Source organism: Urocitellus parryii, chromosome 8 (assembly GCF_045843805.1).
Source record: "Urocitellus parryii isolate mUroPar1 chromosome 8, mUroPar1.hap1, whole genome shotgun sequence".
Classification (NCBI taxonomy): Eukaryota; Metazoa; Chordata; class Mammalia; order Rodentia; family Sciuridae; genus Urocitellus; species Urocitellus parryii.
The window spans coordinates 153,017,931-153,039,345 of NC_135538.1; the positions used below are offsets into that span (position 1 = coordinate 153,017,931).

Genomic DNA, 21,415 nt, shown 5'->3' on the forward strand with positions numbered 1-21,415 from the left:
TCACAGGGGCTTCCTTGAAGTCCTACCTTTCTGGGCCTTGCTGTATCCCCTCACACCTTTAGCAACCCCCCCCCCCCATATAAATTGTCATTTCCCATGAAAACGCCTCTCTCCCCTCCCCGGGATTTTCTCTACCTGGTCTCAACATCTCCCTGTGCCCACACTGTTGCCCGCACATCACAGTAAGAGCCTTCCGATTCTGTCATATCTCCCTGAATTCTAGCTAACCTCATTCACTTGATCTTTTCCTGGTCATTTTCTGGTTTTAATCTGGAGTTTAGCTGGGATAAACAAATATCTGCTTTGCCTGATGGAAATAATCCAAATCTAAATAGATTTAAAATGCCCTACTTAATTTCAGCATGTTAATATTGGTAGAATTAAACCACATAAATAAGCATCCCTGTTTCACAGCCTATAAAAACAATGAATGTTAATTCTCTGGATTACAGTTTTAAAATTGAGGTCTGAGCTGAGTTCTCTGGCATAGGGCTGCAATTCCCAGCAGATCTCTGTGTTCATAACCACACCCATGAAGGTATTTATCAGTGATTATTTTCACATAGATTTTATTTATCTAGTACTTCCCAAAGAGGAGAATTTGAAAGCAACAGGAATTGACTTCTCAGCCTTGTTCAGCAATTGTCAACACAGATGCTGCATGTTGAAAATTCCTGGGAGTCTAACAATGAGTGGATCTGGGCTCCACCCTAGGCTGATTCATTTGGAATCTCTGGAGGAAGACCCAGGCACCAGAATATGGTTGAAGGCTCCCCAAGAGGGCAGAACACTCAGCCAGGGTGGAGATCCTCCATGTCTACGGTCAGGAATGTAAAGAAAGAATGGTGATAAGTAAAAAATGTCAAAAAGCCAAGAGTCAGTACTACAGTTAAGTGTGCAGCTCCACTTCCTCAGAGGCGAGTGAGAGTCCTTTCTTTGGCCCACTCCTGGATTTCTGCTCGTCCAAATGTGAGGTAAAAGATCAGACCAAACATGTTGACCGCAGCGGACAAGAAAAATACATTCTTCCATCCAGACTCAGAATCCTGGACATAAGAACATGGCAATCATTAATCTCCCAAGTTCCTCCTCCAGCAGCTACAGAAATCCTCTCTGTTGTGCACTACGATGCTGACCACCAAGAACGTAATAGACCATGTGCAGGAGACACTTAACATCCTCAGTCAGCAGAGGGTCCGTGAAACTGAGGGAAACAAGGTCACTCTAAATGCACGTGGGTTCTGAGTTGGAATGGTCATCTCTTTAACAAACATAAATCCAAGGACACTAACATTTCCCTAGAATTTGGATTTCAACATTCATGAAAATTTAGTATGACTCCCGATTGTGCCTAAAATGGCATCATCAAGACCCCATGATTGTGTCCTTGCTTGGGCTGTTGACATCGATCACCAGCATCCCTCAGATATCCATCTCAGGGACACATGGCTTACACTGGGTCTGCCTAAGTGACCCTCCTCACCCAGCCCTAGAATATCTCAAGCCATTTACAGCATTGTGGTCACAGCAGGTTCTCAGCAATTTGTTCAAAAATTAACCTGATGGCCAGGCATGGCAGCACACACCTTGATCCTAGTGGCTCGTGAGTCTGAGACAGGAGGACTGCAAGTTCAAAGCCAGCCTCAGCAAAAGCAAGGTGCTAAGCAACACAGAAAGACCCTGTCTCTAAATATAACACAAAATTGCCCTGGGGATGTGGCTCAGTGGTTGAGTGCCCCTGAGTTCAATCCCCCTTCCCAATTAACCTGATATAATAAAAACAAAACTTTGCTTTGAAGGTTGACCCTCCTCAGCCTCCATCCCAGCCTGGCTCCGCCTTCTCCCTTGCCTTCCTCTCCCACTCAGGGTTCCCAGCGTGGAGCAAACCTCATGGCAGGCTCCTCACCATGCCCAGCATGCTCTCCCCCACTGCTCAGTCTCTTCAAACTAGCCTTGGACACTTTACTTTCCCTTTGTGGTTTCAGCCTGAAGAGTCTTGGTGACGCTCCTCCTTCTCCCCTGCCTTCTGTCTCACTGCTCCGATGACACCTGTCATTCACTGTGCTCAGAACTCAGGACTTCCTGCTTCTCAGCACAGGAAGTCAGACCTGCCATCTGCTGCACCCAAGGGGCCCATTGCCATGACCTGGACAGCCTTTCACTTTCAGAAACCCAACTTTTGTTTCCTCCCCCTGGGAAACCTGACCTCTGCGTCTGACTTACAGGTGCGTGGATCAGGGAGTACCTGTCACGCCTGTTGCTCCCCCATCACACCCCACCGCCTTAAGAGCACCGTGTGTATGTCCAATGCCTCAAATGATACCTGCCACTTGCAGATGTTCAATAACAATCCCAACCTGACTGATAAGGAATCCGGTGGCCGTGGAGGAGACGATTCCTGCAATAAGGCCGAATCCCCTTGAGATCCCCATGAGGAAGCTTGCGTATCTGTGGAGAAGATGATTTTACGGGTGGATTGATGTTTTCTGCACAATTCATCTTCAGTGAACCCCTCTCTAATGGCACATCATTGTGCCTCGTGTGGCTTTTCAATTTCCTAAGGACCTCAGGGTGAGATGTAGTCACCAACCATGAAATCACCTGCCCCTGGGTCAATAACCACAATACCAGACTCCATTATCGGGGTGGCTGAGTTTCTCCACCCCACCACTCAGCCTGGCAGGCAGTTTACAGGGCAGGACACAGACTCGGAGACCAAACCGTGCGGGTCCCAGTCCAGCTCTTCCCTTGTGCAACCACAGTCAGGCCACGTGACCCCTCCTGCCCCAGTCTTCTGCCTGCACTGGGGCACAGCTGTAAGGATTAGGTGTGCTGGTTTATAAGAAGCTTCTAGCACAGGGGTCGGCTCTCAATGCTCCATCCATGCATGGTAGCCAACATAGTCAGCACCCTAGAAACTTCCCAAACACTTGTCTCTGGGCCCTTTCCCAAAGCACACAGTCTAATCTCTGGTCGGGAGCTTGAGAAGCTATTTATCTAAATGATTGCTGGGAGTTTGTTCTAAGAACGCTACATCAGGTCATGGTCGGGAACTGCATTTCCAGTTACTTCCTTCCCGCCTCCATCTGGTGCACGTCAGTAGCTGGGAAGCTCCGTGGGGTGATGGCTGAGTCCTAACACCCGAGTGCCCTGGAGCAGGGAGACAGGCAGAGCTCCTACCTGGGGGCAATATCCAGGGTGTTGATGATGAAGCCAGAGTCACACAGGTTGCTGGTCCCAGGAATGAGTATCAGCAAAGCGATGGTCATGGTGTAACTGGAGGCCACGAAGGGCAGGGCCACAGCACACAGTGACGGAAGGAGGAGCCCTGGGCAGGGAGGACACCTGTCAGCCCCCTCAGGCCACTGCTGAACAGGGCCTGCTGACCTGAACCCTCCTGCTGTCCTTACCCAGGGACGAGAAGAGTTTCCGCACGGCAATGAGGCTGAGGAGTTTCCTGGACAGAAGGAAATCTGCCAACTGACCTCCTAAAATTGTACAGCTTGAGGCTGCAATAAAGGGCAGGGAGGACAGAACCCCACTCTGCAGGAAGGAAATCGGACAAGTAGTTACAGACGCAAATTTCGCCCCCAGTGCTCAGTCACACAGACCACCAGCCTGTCCCCATCCTCCCGAGTGGTTTGAGGAAAGCGTGCATCCTTCGCCACACGGGAAGGACACGTCTCTGGTGAAAGAAACAGCACCCCTCCAGCTGGTCTCCAGGGAGAGTGTCACTAGTTTCCAAGAGAAGCTTTAGATGCAGGTGGCATGGCAGTGTAGCAGAGTGGTCAGGGCAAAGAGGCTGCAGCAGCTCTCATTGGCAGTCCTCCAACCTCAGGCAAGTCATCCCGCCCGTGTCCCATCTCCATGTCTGTGACATGGGCATCACTGCAGGGCCACTTTCAGACTCAACTTCAAGTTAGAAGCAAAGACAAAATGCAGCAGGAGGCACCGAGCTCTTGTCATGGTCACGAACTTCACACGAGTACAGGAAGCTACTCACCTCTCTGATGTTGACATGGAGCACGGTGCTGATGTAGGTCGGCAGGTACGTTAGGATGATGGTGCACAGCCAGAAATGGCTGAAAAATCCCGTGAAAATGGCCCAAAGCGGCAGGCATCTGACCATAGCCTTTATGGGGACAGATCGTCTAGGAGAACTGGGCTGAGAGGAAATGTCTAATCAGCTTGGGGGATGGGACGGACTCGAGAACACCTCTATCTGGAGGCCCACACCTGCCGGGGTGCCTCCCCATGGCCCATGGGTTGGGAGGACCATTGTACCTGCTGGGCCAGAGAGGACACGATGTGCTCCTTTTCCCTGGCACTTATGCACGGGTGATGCGTGGGGTCATCATAGATCACCGTGAACCACAGGAGACAGCAGACACAGCCAATGCTACCTGGGAAGCAGGCGCACGTTAGTCTCCAGGTCGGTGTGTGCACCCGTGGGGGGCAGTGTCCTGTGCAGCGTCCTGCCTTTCGCCACCACCCCATATCAGGCTCAGCATGCCACCTCCAAGGCGTAGACTCTCCATCTCTTTCTGCCCATCCTAGGAAGCTACTTCTTCCACAGAACCTTTTCAGATACCACCCCCAAGGGCAGATCTGCCTTTTGTAACAATAGAGCCCTCTACAGATGTTAGGGGCAGGAGCCAACCATTGCCAGCCGACTATTCGTTCTCAGGACTCCCAAGTTTATAGTCGTATGTGTTTTAGCAGCAACTCTGCACTACACACATGACTGCCTTGCTGGGGAAGATCAGAAGAGTCAGGACCAAAGACAGAAAGCACTTATACATACATGAATCGACCTGCCAGGAGGTCAGTGTGGCCAGAAAGATTTCCAGCACATTTTGCAAGAGTGTTATTTGTATTCAAACCACATCCATTACGGATTCCCAGAGGAAATACTTCTTGATAATACCTGGTTAACGTGTGACACAAAACATCTGGGGTTAGCCTCACTCATGAGAAAGCGACCCAAGCCAGAGGCATCTTTATTGACACCATGTGGCTCTGATGAAAAGAACAACGGTAGAAACTTGTCTCAGTACTGGGCTTTGTCACTGGAATGATAGTCTACGGTAAAATACTTTGGGGACTAATGCTCTTTTGATTTGTTCCACTGGTATTCATCCATTTTTTTTGAAGATAAAATTCAGACACTCTGATGCCACCAAAGTGATACATAGAACATATTATCTAATGACTCCTTGCCTCAAGCATCGCCCAATCTAGAAGGAAAATGAGAAGGGGGCACAGATGACTGCACCCCCCCATAACCCGGAGAGGAGATGTCAGTCGGGATCATAAAGAACAGCTGTATCTGGTGGGTAGGTCCTGGAAGGCCCCCTGGAGAAGGAGAGGTTTGAACTGAGCTTCGAAAGATTCAGCTTGAAGAGAACAGGTCAACGGCATCAAGGGCAGAGCAATCATATCACAATGTGAAGACATCTTGAAGATGTCCTCAACCAGCTGTGACAGCTCAGTCACATGGCCCAGGCCTTTGGATGTGCAGATTCTGAGCAGATGTGAGGGGCAGAAGGGGAAGGTTTCACGCTGACTGGTCAGAAGCTGGCACCAGTGCAGAGTCATCTCCTCTGCCCCGTGCATGGGGTGTCCCCAAAGATTAAGAAAGTCACCCAACCTTGACGTTCTTCCTCGTTTTCCACTTAATGAGGATATCTTCTCTTAACATGGGAAGAAGGTGTATGAAAACCAATGCCCAGGAAGGTGTTAGGATCTCAGAGACGATGACTCACCAAAGATGTAGAAGATGAAAGGCCAGCCCAGTGCCTGGGAGATCAGTCCCCCCACACAGAGGATGAAGAAGGATCCAAACGCTGCCCCTGAAGGGAACAGGAGAAGACACTTAGGAAATCAGCAAAGGCCAGACTGTCTAGCCCTGTGAACCCTGTCCCTGTGGTGAGGCGGCTGACTCAGCCTTACTGAGTGGTGGGAGCATGGTCCCTGCTCACCATTCTTCCCATGAACACTGCGAGGTGACTGGCATCAATAAATAATAGTGACATGTCCCTGGTCTTCACTGGCTCCCCCATGTCAACGCAGCCAGCGCTAAGCCCCCTAGTTTGTCCTAGAAACTCTTCAATCACAGCTCATCAGTATGTCCCACGGCACCATATGAGTTGGGGCACAGAAATTAATAAGCCACAGCCCCTGTCCTCAAGGACCTTGTGGTCCAGAGGGAAAAACCCACTATCACAACGTATAATACACTGTAGACCCTGAAACAACCACAGCGTATAATACACTGTAGACCCTGAAACAACCACAGCGTATAATACACTGTAGGCCCTGAAACAACCACAGCCTATAATACACTGTAGGCCCTGAAACAACCACAGCCTATAATACACTGTAGGCCCTGAAACAACCACAGCCTATAATACACTGTAGGCCCTGAAACAACCACAGCGTATAATACACTGTAGGCCCTGAAACAACCACAGCGTATAATACACTGTAGGCCCTGAAACAACCACAGCGTATAATACACTGTAGGCCCTGAAACAACCACAGCGTATAATACACTGTAGGCCCTGAAACAACCACAGCGTATAATACACTGTAGGCCCTGAAACAACCACAGCCTATAATACACTGTAGGCCCTGAAACAACCACAGCCTATAATACACTGTAGGCCCTGAAACAACCACAGCGTATAATACACTGTAGGCCCTGAAACAACCACAGCGTATAATACACTGTAGGCCCTGAAACAACCACAGCGTATAATACACTGTAGGCCCTGAAACAACCACAGCGTATAATACACTGTAGGCCCTGAAACAACCACAGCCTATAATACACTGTAGGCCCTGAAACAACCACAGCCTATAATACACTGTGGGCCCTGAAACAACCACAGCCTATAATACACTGTGGGCCCTGAAACAACCACAGCCTATAATACACTGTGGGCCCTGAAACAACCACAGCGTATAATACACTGTGGGCCCTGAAACAACCACAGCCTATAATACACTGTGGGCCCTGAAACAACCACAGCCTATAATACACTGTGGGCCCTGAAACAACCACAGCCTATAATACACTGTGGGCCCTGAAACAACCACAGCGTATAATACACTGTGGGCCCTGAAGCAACCACAGCGTATAATACACTGTGGGCCCTGAAGCAACCACAGCGTATAATACACTGTGGGCCCTGAAGCAACCACAGCGTATAATACACTGTGGGCCCTGAAGCAACCACAGCGTATAATACACTGTGGGCCCTGAAGCAACCACAGCGTATAATACACTGTGGGCCCTGAAGCAACCACAGCGTATAATACACTGTGGGCCCTGAAGCAACCACAGCCTATAATACACTGTGGGCCCTGAAGCAACCACAGCGTATAATACACTGTGGGCCCTGAAGCAACCACAGCCTATAATACACTGTGGGCCCTGACAACCACAGCCTATAATACACTGTGGGCCCTGAAGCAACCACAGCGTATAATACACTGTGGGCCCTGAAACAACCACAGCCTATAATACACTGTGGGCCCTGAAACAACCACAGCGTATAATACACTGTGGGCCCTGAAACAACCACAGCGTATAATACACTGTGGGCCCTGAAACAACCACAGCCTATAATACACTGTGGGCCCTGAAACAACCACAGCCTATAATACACTGTGGGCCCTGAAACAACCACAGCCTATAATACACTGTGGGCCCTGAAACAACCACAGCCTATAATACACTGTGGGCCCTGAAACAACCACAGCCTATAATACACTGTGGGCCCTGAAACAACCACAGCCTATAATACACTGTGGGCCCTGAAACAACCACAGCCTATAATACACTGTGGGCCCTGAAACAACCACAGCCTATAATACACTGTGGGCCCTGAAACAACCACAGCGTATAATACACTGTGGGCCCTGAAACAACCACAGCGTATAATACACTGTGGGCCCTGAAACAACCACAGCGTATAATACACTGTGGGCCCTGAAACAACCACAGCGTATAATACACTGTGGGCCCTGAAACAACCACAGCGTATAATACACTGTGGGCCCTGAAACAACCACAGCGTATAATACACTGTAGGCCCTGAAACAACCACAGCGTATAATACACTGTGGGCCCTGAAACAACCACAGCCTATAATACACTGTGGGCCCTGAAACAACCACAGCCTATAATACACTGTGGGCCCTGAAGCAACCACAGCGTATAATACACTGTGGGCCCTGAAACAACCACAGCCTATAATACACTGTGGGCCCTGAAACAACCACAGCCTATAATACACTGTGGGCCCTGAAGCAACCACAGCCTATAATACACTGTGGGCCCTGAAGCAACCACAGCGTATAATACACTGTGGGCCCTGAAGCAACCACAGCCTATAATACACTGTGGGCCCTGAAGCAACCACAGCCTATAATACACTGTGGGCCCTGAAGCAACCACAGCGTATAATACACTGTGGGCCCTGAAGCAACCACAGCCTATAATACACTGTGGGCCCTGAAGCAACCACAGCGTATAATACACTGTAGGCCCTGAAACAACCACAGCCTATAATACACTGTGGGCCCTGAAGCAACCACAGCCTATAATACACTGTAGACCCTGAAACAACCACAGCGTATTCCGCAGACTCATGGCAGGAGACACATCTTCAACTGGTCTACAGCAACATGGCATACACCAAATAGAAGGACAGTTGTCACACAACCACACGCACATGCTTCCAACCAAAGTCTCATGAACCAATACCTACCTTTACCATGGCAAAGCACCCGGCAGCGTCTATTCTATTCACTTTCACTCTTTAGTGATTTTTACCCACTAATGCTGAGAGCCACAGCCGAGTCTGTATGGCCCCTGGCATTTTGCCAACAGTATTGATTGACAGGCAAGGCGTTAATATCCGCCTCTGCCGCTACTTTTGAGTTCTAGCGCTAATTTTGAGTTCTCGCGCTATTTTTAGTTCTCACGGGGATTCCCCGGGAGTTCCCATTGGTTGGCGAAGTGCAGGAGGAGGGTTTTCCCGGAGAGATATTTCCGGCTGGGGGTTGCTGGAGGAGCCTCGTGGCTTTTCGGGAGGATTCCCCAGGAGCGTGTGTGAGGTTTTTTCTTGCAGTAGAAAAAATAAAATTTGTTCCTGCTTTAGTGGCTCGTGATTTGTGCCCAGCCAGACTGCGGCATTTGGCGGCCCGGACGGGGAACGTCTAAAGCTTCGGGGTAAGTGAAATTGCTTACCCCTAAGGGAAGGCAAGAGAATGGGTGACCATTTTAAAAAACAATATGTTCTTGCTTTGATTTGTTTTGGTTTTGTTTCAAGCTGCCTATCCCTAGAATTTTCTCAGGCAGACTGGGAAAAATGGTTGGCTCAAGGTTTGAAGTTGTTTGCCCCTGAGGAAGAGATAGAAATAGACCACAAATGCACATGTCCAGAAAATAGGAAAATTGATACAACGATTTTTTGTTCCATTTTTGTTTCATTCTGTTTCGGTCTTGTTTTGTGTTATCTTTTTGGGTTGCGTTATCTTTGTAACAGATTAGAAATTAGTAAAAAACAAACTGAAAGAGTGTTAAATAAATTGTTAGAGGTTCAAACCATGGAGAAAGATAATTTAGATCAAGCAAAAGAGAAGGTCTCTCAAGCTAGTCAGACAGAGGAAGAAAATTTAAAGGAAGAAAGCTTAGAGGAGAAACAGCTATCAGGGGGGAAGCAACAACAGGAGGCTGCTACTAACACCGATCTATCACCAGAGGGTGTAATTCAGCCAACAGCTCCACCTATGGAGATAGCTGAGTGGCCCTCAACCCCCTCAACCCCCGTAGTTGATAGATGGGATCCTGAGACAGGACCTCAAAGATTAGCATGCCCTGTACTTGAGCAGGCAGGAGGGCAGCGAATTCACCGTGAGTTAGAGTTCAAAACAGTGAAGCAATTAAAGGAGGCTGTAACAACCTATGGTCCTCATGCACCCTTCACTGTAAGCATGGTCGAATCCATTACTAACTTGGACATGACTCCAGCAGATTGGGCTAGCATGTGTAGATCTGTGCTAAATGGAGGACAATATTTGTTATGGAAGGTTGCCAATGAGGAATTTTGCAGGGAGACAGCTAGACGAAATGCAGCAGCCGGTTACCCTCAAAGAAGTCTAGAGATGTTGCTAGGAAAAGGACCTTATGAGGGTCAGCGGCAACAAATTCAATATGATCCTGCTGTATATGCACAGATTGCTGCAGACGCAGTTAGGGCATGGAAGACTTTACAAGGACATGGAGATTTACAAGGTCAGCTATCTAAGGTAATACAGAGACCTAATGAACCTTACGCTGACTTTGTAGATAGGCTTATTCAAACAGCCACCAAAATTTTTGGTGACACAGAACAAGCAATGCCATTTATAAAACAACTGGCTTATGACCAAGCAAATCGTTGCTGCAGAGAGGTCATTAGACCATGGAGACATGAAGATTTAAACACATATATTAAATTATGTAGAGACATTAATGAACAAGGACAAGTCTTGGCAGCAGTACAACAGGCTTTAGATGCCAGGCCAAAAACATGCTACAATTGTGAACAAACAGGACATTTTAAAAGGAGTTGCCCCATAGGAGGAAGGTATAACAAAGTTAGGTATCAAAGGAATAGAACACCAGATATTTGCCCACGATGCCGTAGAGGGAGACACTGGGCTAATGAATGCTGTTCTCAAACCACCATAGAGGGTACTCCATTATCAAAAAATGGACAAGGACCAGGTGGTTACCCACGATATCGTGGAGAAAGGCATCAGGCTCCATTGCCAAAAAACGGACAGAGGGGCCCAATGCTCCGGGGCCCACGACCACAAATGTACGGGGCACTGGAGGAACCCAGAAAAACCATGGAGGAACCCAGCAACCCCATCAGGGTAGTACCCAGGACACATTATCCATCAGATCTCTCATCAGACGAACCAGAGGGAGCGCAGGGTTGGACATCTGCGCCTCCGCCAGAGCAGTACTAACTCCAGAGATGGGAGTTCAAATCATTCCCACAGGAGTAAAAGGACCTCTTCCCCAAGGAACAGTAGGCTTATTGTTAGGACGTAGTTCTTCTACGCTAAAAGGACTTATGATAAGTCCCGGGGTAATTGATCCCGATTATGAAGGTGAAATAAAAATTATAGCTAGTTCTCCAAAGGGTATATCAGTGATTTCACCAGGAGATAGAATAGCACAGTTATTAATAATATCCAGCCTACATGATAAATTTTCCAGTACTACTATGGAAAGAGGTTCCAGGGGTTTAGGCTCCACAGGTGTAGATTGGGCTATGCTGTCTTTGAATTTAGATTCTCGCCCAATGCTAAAACTAAATATTCAAGGACATGAATTTAATGGGCTACTGGATACAGGTGCAGACCTTAGCATCATATCTCGTCAAGAATGGCCAAAACATTGGCCATTACAACAAGCCACTCAAACGCTTCGAGGCCTAGGAGTGGCAACTAATCCCCATAGAAGTGCAATGGTCTTAGATTGGAAGGATCCTGAAGGATGTGAAGGAACTATACAGCCATATGTATTGGATCATCTTCCCGTAAATTTATGGGGACGAGATGTCTTAGATCAATTAGGTTTGACATTAACAAATAATATCAATCAAAATGCACCCACTATTATGGCTAGACAAGGTTTTAGGAAAGGAAAAAGATTAGAAAAACAAGAACAAGGTATAGCGGCACCAATACAAATAGATCAAAGAATAAATAGACATGGACTGGGTTTTCAGAAGGGGTCACTGAGGCAATAAAAATCACTTGGAAATCAGATAGACCAGTATGGGTTTCTCAGTGGCCCCTGACTAAAGAAAAGATACAAGCAGCCCATGACCTGGTCAAACAACAATTAGCGGAGGGACATATACAACCTTCTGTATCTCCCTATAATACTCCCATTTTTGTCATTAAAAAGAAATCTGGTAAATGGAGATTATTACAAGATTTAAGAGCCATTAATAATGAGATGGTTATTATGGGACCTGCTCAATCAGGGATTCCTCAATTGTCTGCTTTACCAAAAACCTGGTATGTTTTAGCTATAGATATTAAAGATTGTTTCTTTTCAATTCCAATTCATCCTGAGGATAGTCCACATTTTGCATTTACTATCCCTGCACTGAATCATGAAGGTCCTGATCAGAGATATGAATGGAAAGTGCTCCCTCAAGGGATGGCTAACAGCCCAACTATGTGTCAAATTTATGTTAATAAAGCAATCCAGCCACTTAGAAATCAAAATCCTGAACTACAAATATTTCACTATATGGATGATGTATTGTTAGCACACAAAGATAAAAACACATTGTTGGAATGTTATGCCACACTTACAAATTTGTTAAAAAATTATAATCTAGAGATAGCAATAGATAAAGTACAATTAAATTTTCCAATTAATTATTTAGGAGTTCTATTATCCTCAACCATGGTCCGTCCACCTAAAATTCAAATACGAGTAGATCAACTCAAATCGCTTAATGACTTTCAAAAGTTGTTGGGAGATATAAATTGGATAAGGCCTTATCTAGGCATACCAACAGGAGAGTTGGGACCTTTATTTGATATCCTAAAAGGTCCATCAGATCCAAATTCACCCCGCATATTAACTCCTGAAGCAAGAAAGGCATTAAAAATTATTGAAACATATATGGAAAATATGCATTTGGACAGAATTGATATAAGTTTGCCTTTATTATTCATTGTAATACCAACAAAAAATATTCCTACAGGAGTATTTTGGCAAGAAGGTCCATTATTGTGGATACATTTATCTTACTCTCCTAACACTATTCTTACTAGGTATCCTGAGGCTGTAGGACAATTAATACTGAAAGGAATAAAAGCAGCAAAGGGAGTGTTTGGAATTTCTCCCAATAAAATTATTACTCCATATACTATGGAGCAAATTGATGAGTTAGCTAATGAGTTAAATACATGGGCAATAATCATGTGTAAATCAAATGTTTCATTTGATAATCATTTACCATCTAATCCTTTGTTGTCTTTTTGGTCTAAGCATCCTGTAGTTTTTCCTAAAATGACAAGAAAAACACCTATCGTGAATGCTCCAAATATATTCACTGATGGGTCTAATAATGGTACAGCAGCAGTAGTTACCCCTGATCAAACTTTTACATTTTTAGCTCCCAAACAATCAGCTCAAAAGGTAGAGCTCAATGCAGTTTTACAAGCTTTTGTGATGTTTAAAGATTCTGTATTTAATTTATTTTCTGATAGTCAGTATATAGTTAATGCTATAATATCCCTTGAAGATGCTGGTAGGATTTCCCCTTCCTCTACTGTTTTCTCTTTGTTTTCCACTATACAAAGTCTAATCTGGGATAGAAAAGATCCATTCTTTATAGGACATATCAGGGCACATACAGGATTGCCTGGAGCCCTTAGTTTGGGCAATGATTTAGCAGATAAAACTACACATGATATACATATTTTTTCTACTGTAGAAGAAGCTACAAATTTTCATAAAAGGTTTCACGTTAATGCTAATACTTTACAAAAGCGTTTTAAAATAACTAAGGAACAAGCCAGGCATATAATAAAACAATGTCAAAATTGTGTGACCTTTTTACCACAAGTTAATCTTGGAGTCAATCCTAGAGGACTGATACCTAACCATATTTGGCAGATGGACGTCACACACTTGCCAGAATTTGGAAAATTAAAATATTTACATGTTACAGTTGATACTTCTTCCGGATTTTTGATGGGCTCCCTTCATGCCGGAGAAAAAACTAAAGATGTTATAGCTCATTGCTTACAAAATTTTGCCACTGTGGGTGTTCCTAAACAGTTAAAAACTGATAATGGTCCTGGTTACACTTCTAACTCTTTTAAACAATTTTGCTCATCTTTTGGTATTACTCATATAACAGGAATCCCATACAATCCACAGGGGCAAGGCATAGTTGAAAGAGCTCATCAAACTATTAAAACGTACTTATTAAAGCAAAAAGAGGGAATTGGAAAGGGGTATATATCCCCCAAAGATAAACTTAAAATAACCCTTTTTACTCTAAACTTTCTAAATTTGGATTCATCAGGACTTAGTGCTGCGGAAAGACATATGTATCCGAAAAATGTACATAAACCTAAGGTACTTTGGAAAGATATTCTAACAGGACAATGGAAAGGTCCCGACCCAGTTATTGTCTGGAGTCGGGGTTCCGTTTGTGTGTTCCCACAGAGAGAACAGCAGCCGATTTGGATTCCAGAGAGGTTAACCAAAACAATTTCTACAGAAAAAGAAGATGATTTGACTGAAATCCATAACAGCTGATATCCAGAGCTCCAGCTTGGCTATTCTTACATCTGCGACAGTGATTAACCACGGTGCCTTTTTTCAATATCTATTTTATTATTGCATTTTTCCCACATCATAAAGTTCTATTTTATTTTTTGAGCTCATACAAACCTAGGTTAATGTTTTTCTGATCAGTTTTGTTTTTTGACTGTGTTTTATTTTTTGACTGTGGAGTTTTTAAACATTGCAATGGAGATTTCACCTAGGTAAAGCTACAAGGCCTTTATTATTGTCTTATATGTTGTATGTTATGTGCGCACACTTCTGTTTTGTGTTGTATGTCTGTATGTGTGTATGTCCATATATCTTATATGAGGAGCGCTCATGAATAAATGGATCCGAATTTTTTTTTTTTATTCACGTGATTTTAATGGTTTAATTTAGATTGGGTAAACAGCTGTTGAAAATTGTTTTAATATGTGAACAAATAAGGAGGTTAACAGATCTGTTTGTTTGCTTTCACCTTTCCTTCTCATTATATTTAATAATTCTGTTCAGGATAATGTAAATTGTTCAAAAAATTGTTTTCTTAATGCCTGTTGGAATGTTACATAATTTTTTTCCTAGCATCATTGCCAGAATTCCTATCTTCATCCCAGTGCCGGTGAAGACAAAGATAAAACCAAACTACAGCTTCTTCGGTAGCTATCAACAAACTGTATAAACTGATGCATCAGTGAATAATAACTCAACAAGTAATGCTCAATCAAGGAGTAGATTTACTTTGGGAGGAAATGGACATATTGACAGATTCCTCTACTTTGAACTGCTTGCAGAACTTGCCTGGACTATGTATCACTTGTATGCATTGTGAACTATCTGTTGGTGCAGCGAATTGTGGTAATGCTGGCATCTTTGCTGATGGTGTCACTGGTGGTACAATTTTTCAAAGGAGCCCTCAATTGGCTTGGTGAAATGGCATTTTTCATCCTCCTCCCTTCTACTAGTGATGGTCTAAAATTTGGGGGCCAACAGAGGTGAGGCAAAGAACCTCACCCCCCCATTGGCACCAAGGACAAGTTTGGGGGCCAACAGAGGTGAGGCAAAGAACCTCACCCCCCCACTGGTGCAAAGGCCTATCCACAAGTATGGCTGTATGCTGGACCGGTAGTCAGTGACGGGTATGATCCGATTACAATGGTACCAACCTAAGACAGGAGGCTGACGCCTAGAGGTCAGTTCATCCGATGACGGGTAAGGACCATATGTTGAATTGGACTACCTAACAGGCACGGTCCCTAAGCCACATTACTTGTTGTTTATTTAAACAGAAGGGGGGAGATGCTGAGAGCCACAGCCGAGTCTGTATGGCCCCTGGCATTTTGCCAACAGTATTGATTGACAGGCAAGGCGTTAATATCCGCCTCTGCCGCTACTTTTGAGTTCTAGCGCTAATTTTGAGTTCTCGCGCTATTTTTAGTTCTCACGGGGATTCCCCGGGAGTTCCCATTGGTTGGCGAAGTGCAGGAGGAGGGTTTTCCCGGAGAGATATTTCCGGCTGGGGGTTGCTGGAGGAGCCTCGTGGCTTTTCGGGAGGATTCCCCAGGAGCGTGTGTGAGGTTTTTTCTTGCAGTAGAAAAAATAAAATTTGTTCCTGCTTTAGTGGCTCGTGATTTGTGCCCAGCCAGACTGCGGCACACTAACTTGACTTTATGACCCCTTAGTGGTCATCATCTATTAATGGGTCATAGAATTCAATTTCCAACTCAAAAAATGGTATAGGATAGAAATATGAAAATAAAGCTATCATGTCTTCTATGGAAATACCCATGAGGATAAACTAACAGTGATTATAAGATGGAAGAATTTTTTATATGAGCCAAGCAATAAGATGGTGGCATGTAGGCAAGAAGACCAGGGTCAGGGAACTCTTCAGGGATAGCAGCCCGTGGAGGAGAGTGCAGGGGAGCAGAGTGAGGATGTGGGGACCCTGGGGGACTGAAGCCCGCCAAGCCCTGCTGCAGAGGGAGCTAGTGGAACGCAGGCTGGGACCAGAGGGCAGAGCACCTTCGCGTCCTCCTGTTCTCCACTCCTTGATCGTAGAGGAGCGCTCTGAGGATGCTCAGGAAATTGAGCAGAGATGCCCCATCTGAACTTTAAGAAGATAACTTGGCTTTGATGGGAAGAGAAGCCTGAAGAAGTTTCTACCAATCTAGAGAACAGGACCAGCTGGGAGCATTTGAAATGCAGGAGGTGGGGACGGCACTGACCAACAGGAGAGCTGCTGGGAGGGGAGCTCACAGACGGGGTTGCCCGTGGGACCTGGGGCTGAGGAGCGGAAGGGAAGGCGGTTCTGCAGTGCTGTTCCTCGGGTCGGGGAAAGCAGCGAGGCGGTAGAGGGCCCAGCAGGACCAGGCACGCTGGAGGGAGGTCCAGCACCAGGACCCAGAGTGCGCACTCTGGACCAGACTGCCAGGCTCAAGTCCCAGCCGTACTGCCTACTGGCTCTCTGCATTTGGGTCTTTATTTCATCTCCACCTCCCTTAAGTCCCCTCCCTGGAGAAGGAAGTCGCCTCACACAGGAGGGTCGAGGTGAGGACTCCTGAGTGCAGAAAGCGAAGTGACTCCCATGCCTCTGGCCCTGGGAACTCATCTCCCTGCGGCTCTGAGCTCTGGTGGCCTTGGTAAAATGGAGTTCAGATGGTCCACTTGACCTCCTCCATTGGGCCATCCCTCAAGCTCTCGCCCTTCTCCCACAGGGCTGCTGGACTCGGGCTCCCAGGGGCTTTTCTGCTTCTCAGCCCTGGTGTCTCTATGGCACAGATGTCCCCCTCCTTCCGTAGGTACCTGGCCATGTTCTTGAATTTTCAGTAGCACTTTCCCCTCTCGCCCCAGCCCTCTGATTTCTAGAGGGAAGGCCACCGAAGGCTGGACCAGTTGGCAAGTCTGGGGCGCATGCCTGCCCTTACCGGAGCCCGCGATGCTGGTGAGCTTGCTTCGTTCCAGTGGAGGAGCCCACTTGGCCCAGATGGTGAACTGGCCTGTCCACGCCATGCCCTGCAACGAAAAGCGGTGTGACTTCTGCTCTTTCGCAGAACTGGGAATCTGTACCCCACTCAGAATGAGCAAGCCTCTGGATACCTGGGCCATGCCCTGGACTGTCCGGACCACAATGACCAGGATCACTCCGACATCAGCAGCCAGCGGGGTGAAGAGGGTGAGGAGGGAAGAGATGAGCAAACCGGCACCCAGCATCTGCTTTGCTCCGAAGATCCCCGCCAGATATCCACTTGGGATCAGAGTCAGGATGATCCCGTAGCTGATGGAGCTAAAGATGATGCCCTGGGTCTCTGGGCTCCACTGATACACAGAGGCCTGGGAAAAAGATGAAAGCAAAAAATAAAAAGGAAAAAGGAGTAAAGAAAACTCCTTGCTACAAGGTCCTTTCATGAAAGTCTATTTACAGTCAGAGCCTCCTGGGGTAGGTGAGACCCTACAGTAAAATACCTATGTCTCTCTCTCTCTCTCTCTCTCTCTTGCTCTCTCTCTCTCTCTCTCTCTCTCACCTAATTCACATGCTCCACCTTTTCACCTCTAGTCAGCTACTCTTAGAAGGAGAGAAAATCAGAGACCAAGGTCAACAGTCACCCATGTGAAGATGGGAAGAAGGAGATATGTGGAAAGAGTGGCCAAGAGGTAATTCACCTGTTCACTCAGAGCTTCCTTTCAACTAGTCTGTAAGCGCTGAGTGACATCGACTCTCCTTTGAAAGAATTATCTAAACACAAGTCTAATAAACCCTTACAAAGAATAACCCCCTAATTAAAAAGAATTATCAAGTTAGGAAATTAGAGTCTGCCCCAGAAGACCCAAATTCCCAACACACTTTACAAATGTAGAAGATCACACTTTTCTTCTGATATAACTCAGGGAACATGTCTACTAGATACATGGATGGCATCATATTATAAATTAAATAGACAAAGAATATAAAATAAAAAACATTGTCCAGACACTGTCATGCACGCCTGTAATCCCAGCGGCTTGGGAGGCTGAGGCAGGAGGATCACAAGTTCAAAGACAGCCTCAGCAACTTAGTGAGATTCTGTCTCAAAGAAAAAATGAAAGAAAAAGGCTGGCGATGTGGCTCAGTGGTTAACCGCCCCTAGGTTCAACCCCCGGTATAAAAAAAAAATATTAGAAATATTGTATTCACATAAAATAATCATAAATGGTACAGGTATATGATTCATGCTAGAATTAATATTTGAGGTTGAAATAAATAAAATGGGATCTTTGAGAAAAGGGAAGAATTACTTGGGAAGGCCCAGGAAGGAAGCAGTCTTTGAACCATTCTTTGAAGAATGACTATAAATTTTATATGAAGAGAAAAAGGAAAATTGATTCTTATTGGATAAAACAGCAAAAATAGGCTTCCAGCATTTGTCACGATGCCATGAGATCAGAAACTAAGGGACGGTGGCAGACTCAGCCCAGACTTTCCCTGGGCCACAGGCAGCAGAGAGAAGAGCACTGAGACTGAGGACCAAGTTCTAGAGAGGCACAGCGTGTCTGGAGGACGCAGTGTTTGTTCTCTTGAAAGTCCTGAGCACAGGAAAGCGGCAGAATGGGTGATGGAAAGACTAGAGGTGGGGAGTCATTACAGTCACGCCGGGCCCCATGTCATTATGAAATCACATTGTAAATTGTGAATTGCAGGAATGACATTAGAAGTGTTCAGTAAAGGATAGTTCGAAGAATAGTTTTTTAAAATTGGGTAGAATCATGATTCTCATACAAATATAAAATGCACTGTGACACAGATTGTATTTAACTCACTGACCAATGAGGGTATCAGTAAGAAGTTACAGCTCGTTCAAAGGAAGATTCAAAGAACCACACATATTAAAGTAGGCAGTCGTTTTGAAATGGATTTTAAATAGACGGCAAAACTGGTTTATCCAACTGGGTGGGATGGGGATTGTTGAGAGGAGGAGAGTACAAGGTGAATCTCCACAGGACAGAATTCATTTGCAAAGCTATAGACAAGAAGCATTTGCATTTTTATTCACTGTATATAACCGCAGAGCTGCAAAATAACTTAAGAACAGTGAAAGGTGCAGATATCAAAATCCAATTGGCTAGCCCAGAAGGAGGCATGTAGACAGTAAGCGGTTTTCCACTGAGGATACCCATAATCTGTTTGTTCCATTTTACAGTCTTTTACATATTTTCCTACATCTCCTCTACCTTATAATAATAATAATAAGAAGAAGAAGAATGAAAGATTATTGTTATCACAGAAGTAATCAATGTCTCAAAAATAATTCCAGTTATTTTTACTTTGTCATTAAAGTTCATATTTCCATACTCTGCAGCATGAAGACCCAAGCCTTCCTTTCAGTTTTTTTTTTTTTTTCTCCTCAACAAAGAGCCTTGCTCTCCGTCACACTTACCCTAGTATTAAATTCCCTGGCGGATCTGCCTGGGTTGTGGAGGGTGTCTGCCAGAGGCCCCTGGGTGGAGGCATTGGATGGACCATGCTGCTGGGTGCCGTTCACCATGGCGATGATGGCGATGCTCAGACTGACCCGCTGGGTTATCATGGTGAAGTTTGAGAAATGCATGATGAGAGCCAGCCCGTAGCGCAGTGAACAGAAATCTGGCCCTAGACAGAAGAATATGCAGTGAGCGCCCTGACTGAGACCCTTCTCCCCATTTCTTTCCCGGCTAAGTCAGAAGGAAATTCAGATATCAGATGACCCCACGTCCTTCCCACCGAGAGGATCCTTTCTGCAGTCTTCCTTTGTCATATTCTTTAGCTTCATGACAATGAACCTGGGATCTTGGGATGAGCCTTCTTTCAGAGATGTGGGAAGCACATGACACAAACCCTAAGTACGACATTCACAGAGCTCCAAGATCAAGTGGATGGGAAGACAGTGCAGAGCCAAGCACGGAACCCAAGTCCCCAGGTCACGAGTCCATGGTCTGTCTCATCTGCTATGCACATTTGTGTGTTATAAAGTTTGCCCATTCATGCATCAACAGCTGCGTTTGGGTTAAGCTGGGTGCACAGCCAAGGATTCTCTTTTTACATATGAGAGAGGACTAGGGGACTTCCACTCCCTCCATTAGCTATACATTTTTGCTGTGTATCACTAAGCCCTGGCTTCACATGGATTTAGCTTTTAAAATAAATAATTAACGTGTAGAGCCATTTTTATGAAGCAAAAGTAACATTAAAAAACACTCCCACCGGGCGTGGTGTCTCACGCCTGTAATCTCAGCAATTTGGGAAGCTGAGGCAGGAGAATCTCAGGTTCGAAGCCAGCCTCAGGAACTTAGTGGGGCTGTAAGCAACCTAGTGAGACTCTGTCTCAAGATAAATAATAAAAAAAAAAAAAATCATCATTCCATGAAGTGGAACAATGGCCCACTATTGGGAGGATTCTCATGTGAAGGATGGGTCAGAATTTTTTTTTATTATTATTATTTGCATATTTAAAGAACTGGGAGTAAAGGAAAATAGAATCTATAAAGAAACAGATGATAAAAAAAATAAGAGAAGAAATAAATTTTAATGGCCAAATAGGCTTAGGATAGGATTAATTGTTTACAAATGGATTATTCCCACATTACTGTAGGCTGGCTCTGGGAAACAGCCAGCCACTTGGCAAGGGTATTCTGGGGTGGCAGGGGGCGGGGATGCCTACAGAGGTTAGGAATTGGCTTAAAAATAACGTTTCCAAGATGCATCTCATTCTTTAGATCCTATAACTTATCCATCATCTGATGCAATTTCTGGCAGCTAATCTAAGGGGCTCCCTAAGGAAAAGCAACAGGAGACAGGGCTGTGGCTGGGTCTGATGCTACATGGGAGTCCCCAGGGGGCGATGGGAAAGGACGGGAGGGGAGGGAGAGGAGGGAGTGCTCCAGGAAGGCTTCCGTCTCCTGCAACCTGGGATCAGAGCCTGGCTCACCTTTCCTGGTGGTCGGCTTCTGGTCCATCTAGCTCCTCTGGCAACAATGCCTTGCTTAGTGGTGGGGCGTCCCTCTTCCCTGAATCTCTGAGACCACGACCAGCTTCTA

At 45.7% G+C, this 21,415-nt stretch overlaps 1 protein-coding gene across 3 annotated transcripts; it reads right to left on the bottom strand.

Moving 5' to 3' along the window:
* Positions 1–864: 864 nt before the first annotated feature.
* Positions 865–21,394, bottom strand: Slc17a2 (solute carrier family 17 member 2). Of its 3 annotated transcripts, none has more exons than XM_026407702.2 (11): positions 21,307–21,394; positions 19,780–19,991; positions 17,465–17,698; positions 17,293–17,380; positions 5,766–5,852; positions 4,285–4,403; positions 4,004–4,165; positions 3,411–3,543; positions 3,181–3,328; positions 2,358–2,448; positions 865–1,046 (listed from the first exon to the last, which is right to left on the bottom strand). In XM_026407702.2, the coding sequence occupies exons 1-11, from the start codon at positions 21,332–21,334 to the stop codon at positions 912–914; spliced, it is 1,437 nt and encodes a 478-aa protein (XP_026263487.1). In that variant the 5' UTR covers positions 21,335–21,394; the 3' UTR covers positions 865–911. The 3 variants fall into 3 exon arrangements, with proteins under 3 accessions (XP_026263487.1, XP_026263488.1, XP_026263489.1); XM_026407703.2 differs by having other exon boundaries at positions 19,774–19,991; XM_026407704.2 differs by lacking the exon at positions 3,181–3,328 and having other exon boundaries at positions 919–1,046.
* Positions 21,395–21,415: the final 21 nt, after the last annotated feature.

Excerpts from the sequence above, each read along its gene's own strand:
- Slc17a2 (XM_026407703.2), bottom strand. The coding sequence starts at position 21,334 with ATGGACCAGAAGCCGACCACCAGGAAAG. Across the intron at positions 17,699-19,773 it reads AATTTAATACTAGGGTAAGT|GCCTCTGTGTATCAGTGGAG; the intron begins GTGACGGAGAGC and ends TCTTTTTCCCAG. Across the intron at positions 3,329-3,410 it reads GAAACTCTTCTCGTCCCTGG|GGCTCCTCCTTCCGTCACTG; the intron begins GTAAGGACAGCA and ends CTCCCTGCCCAG.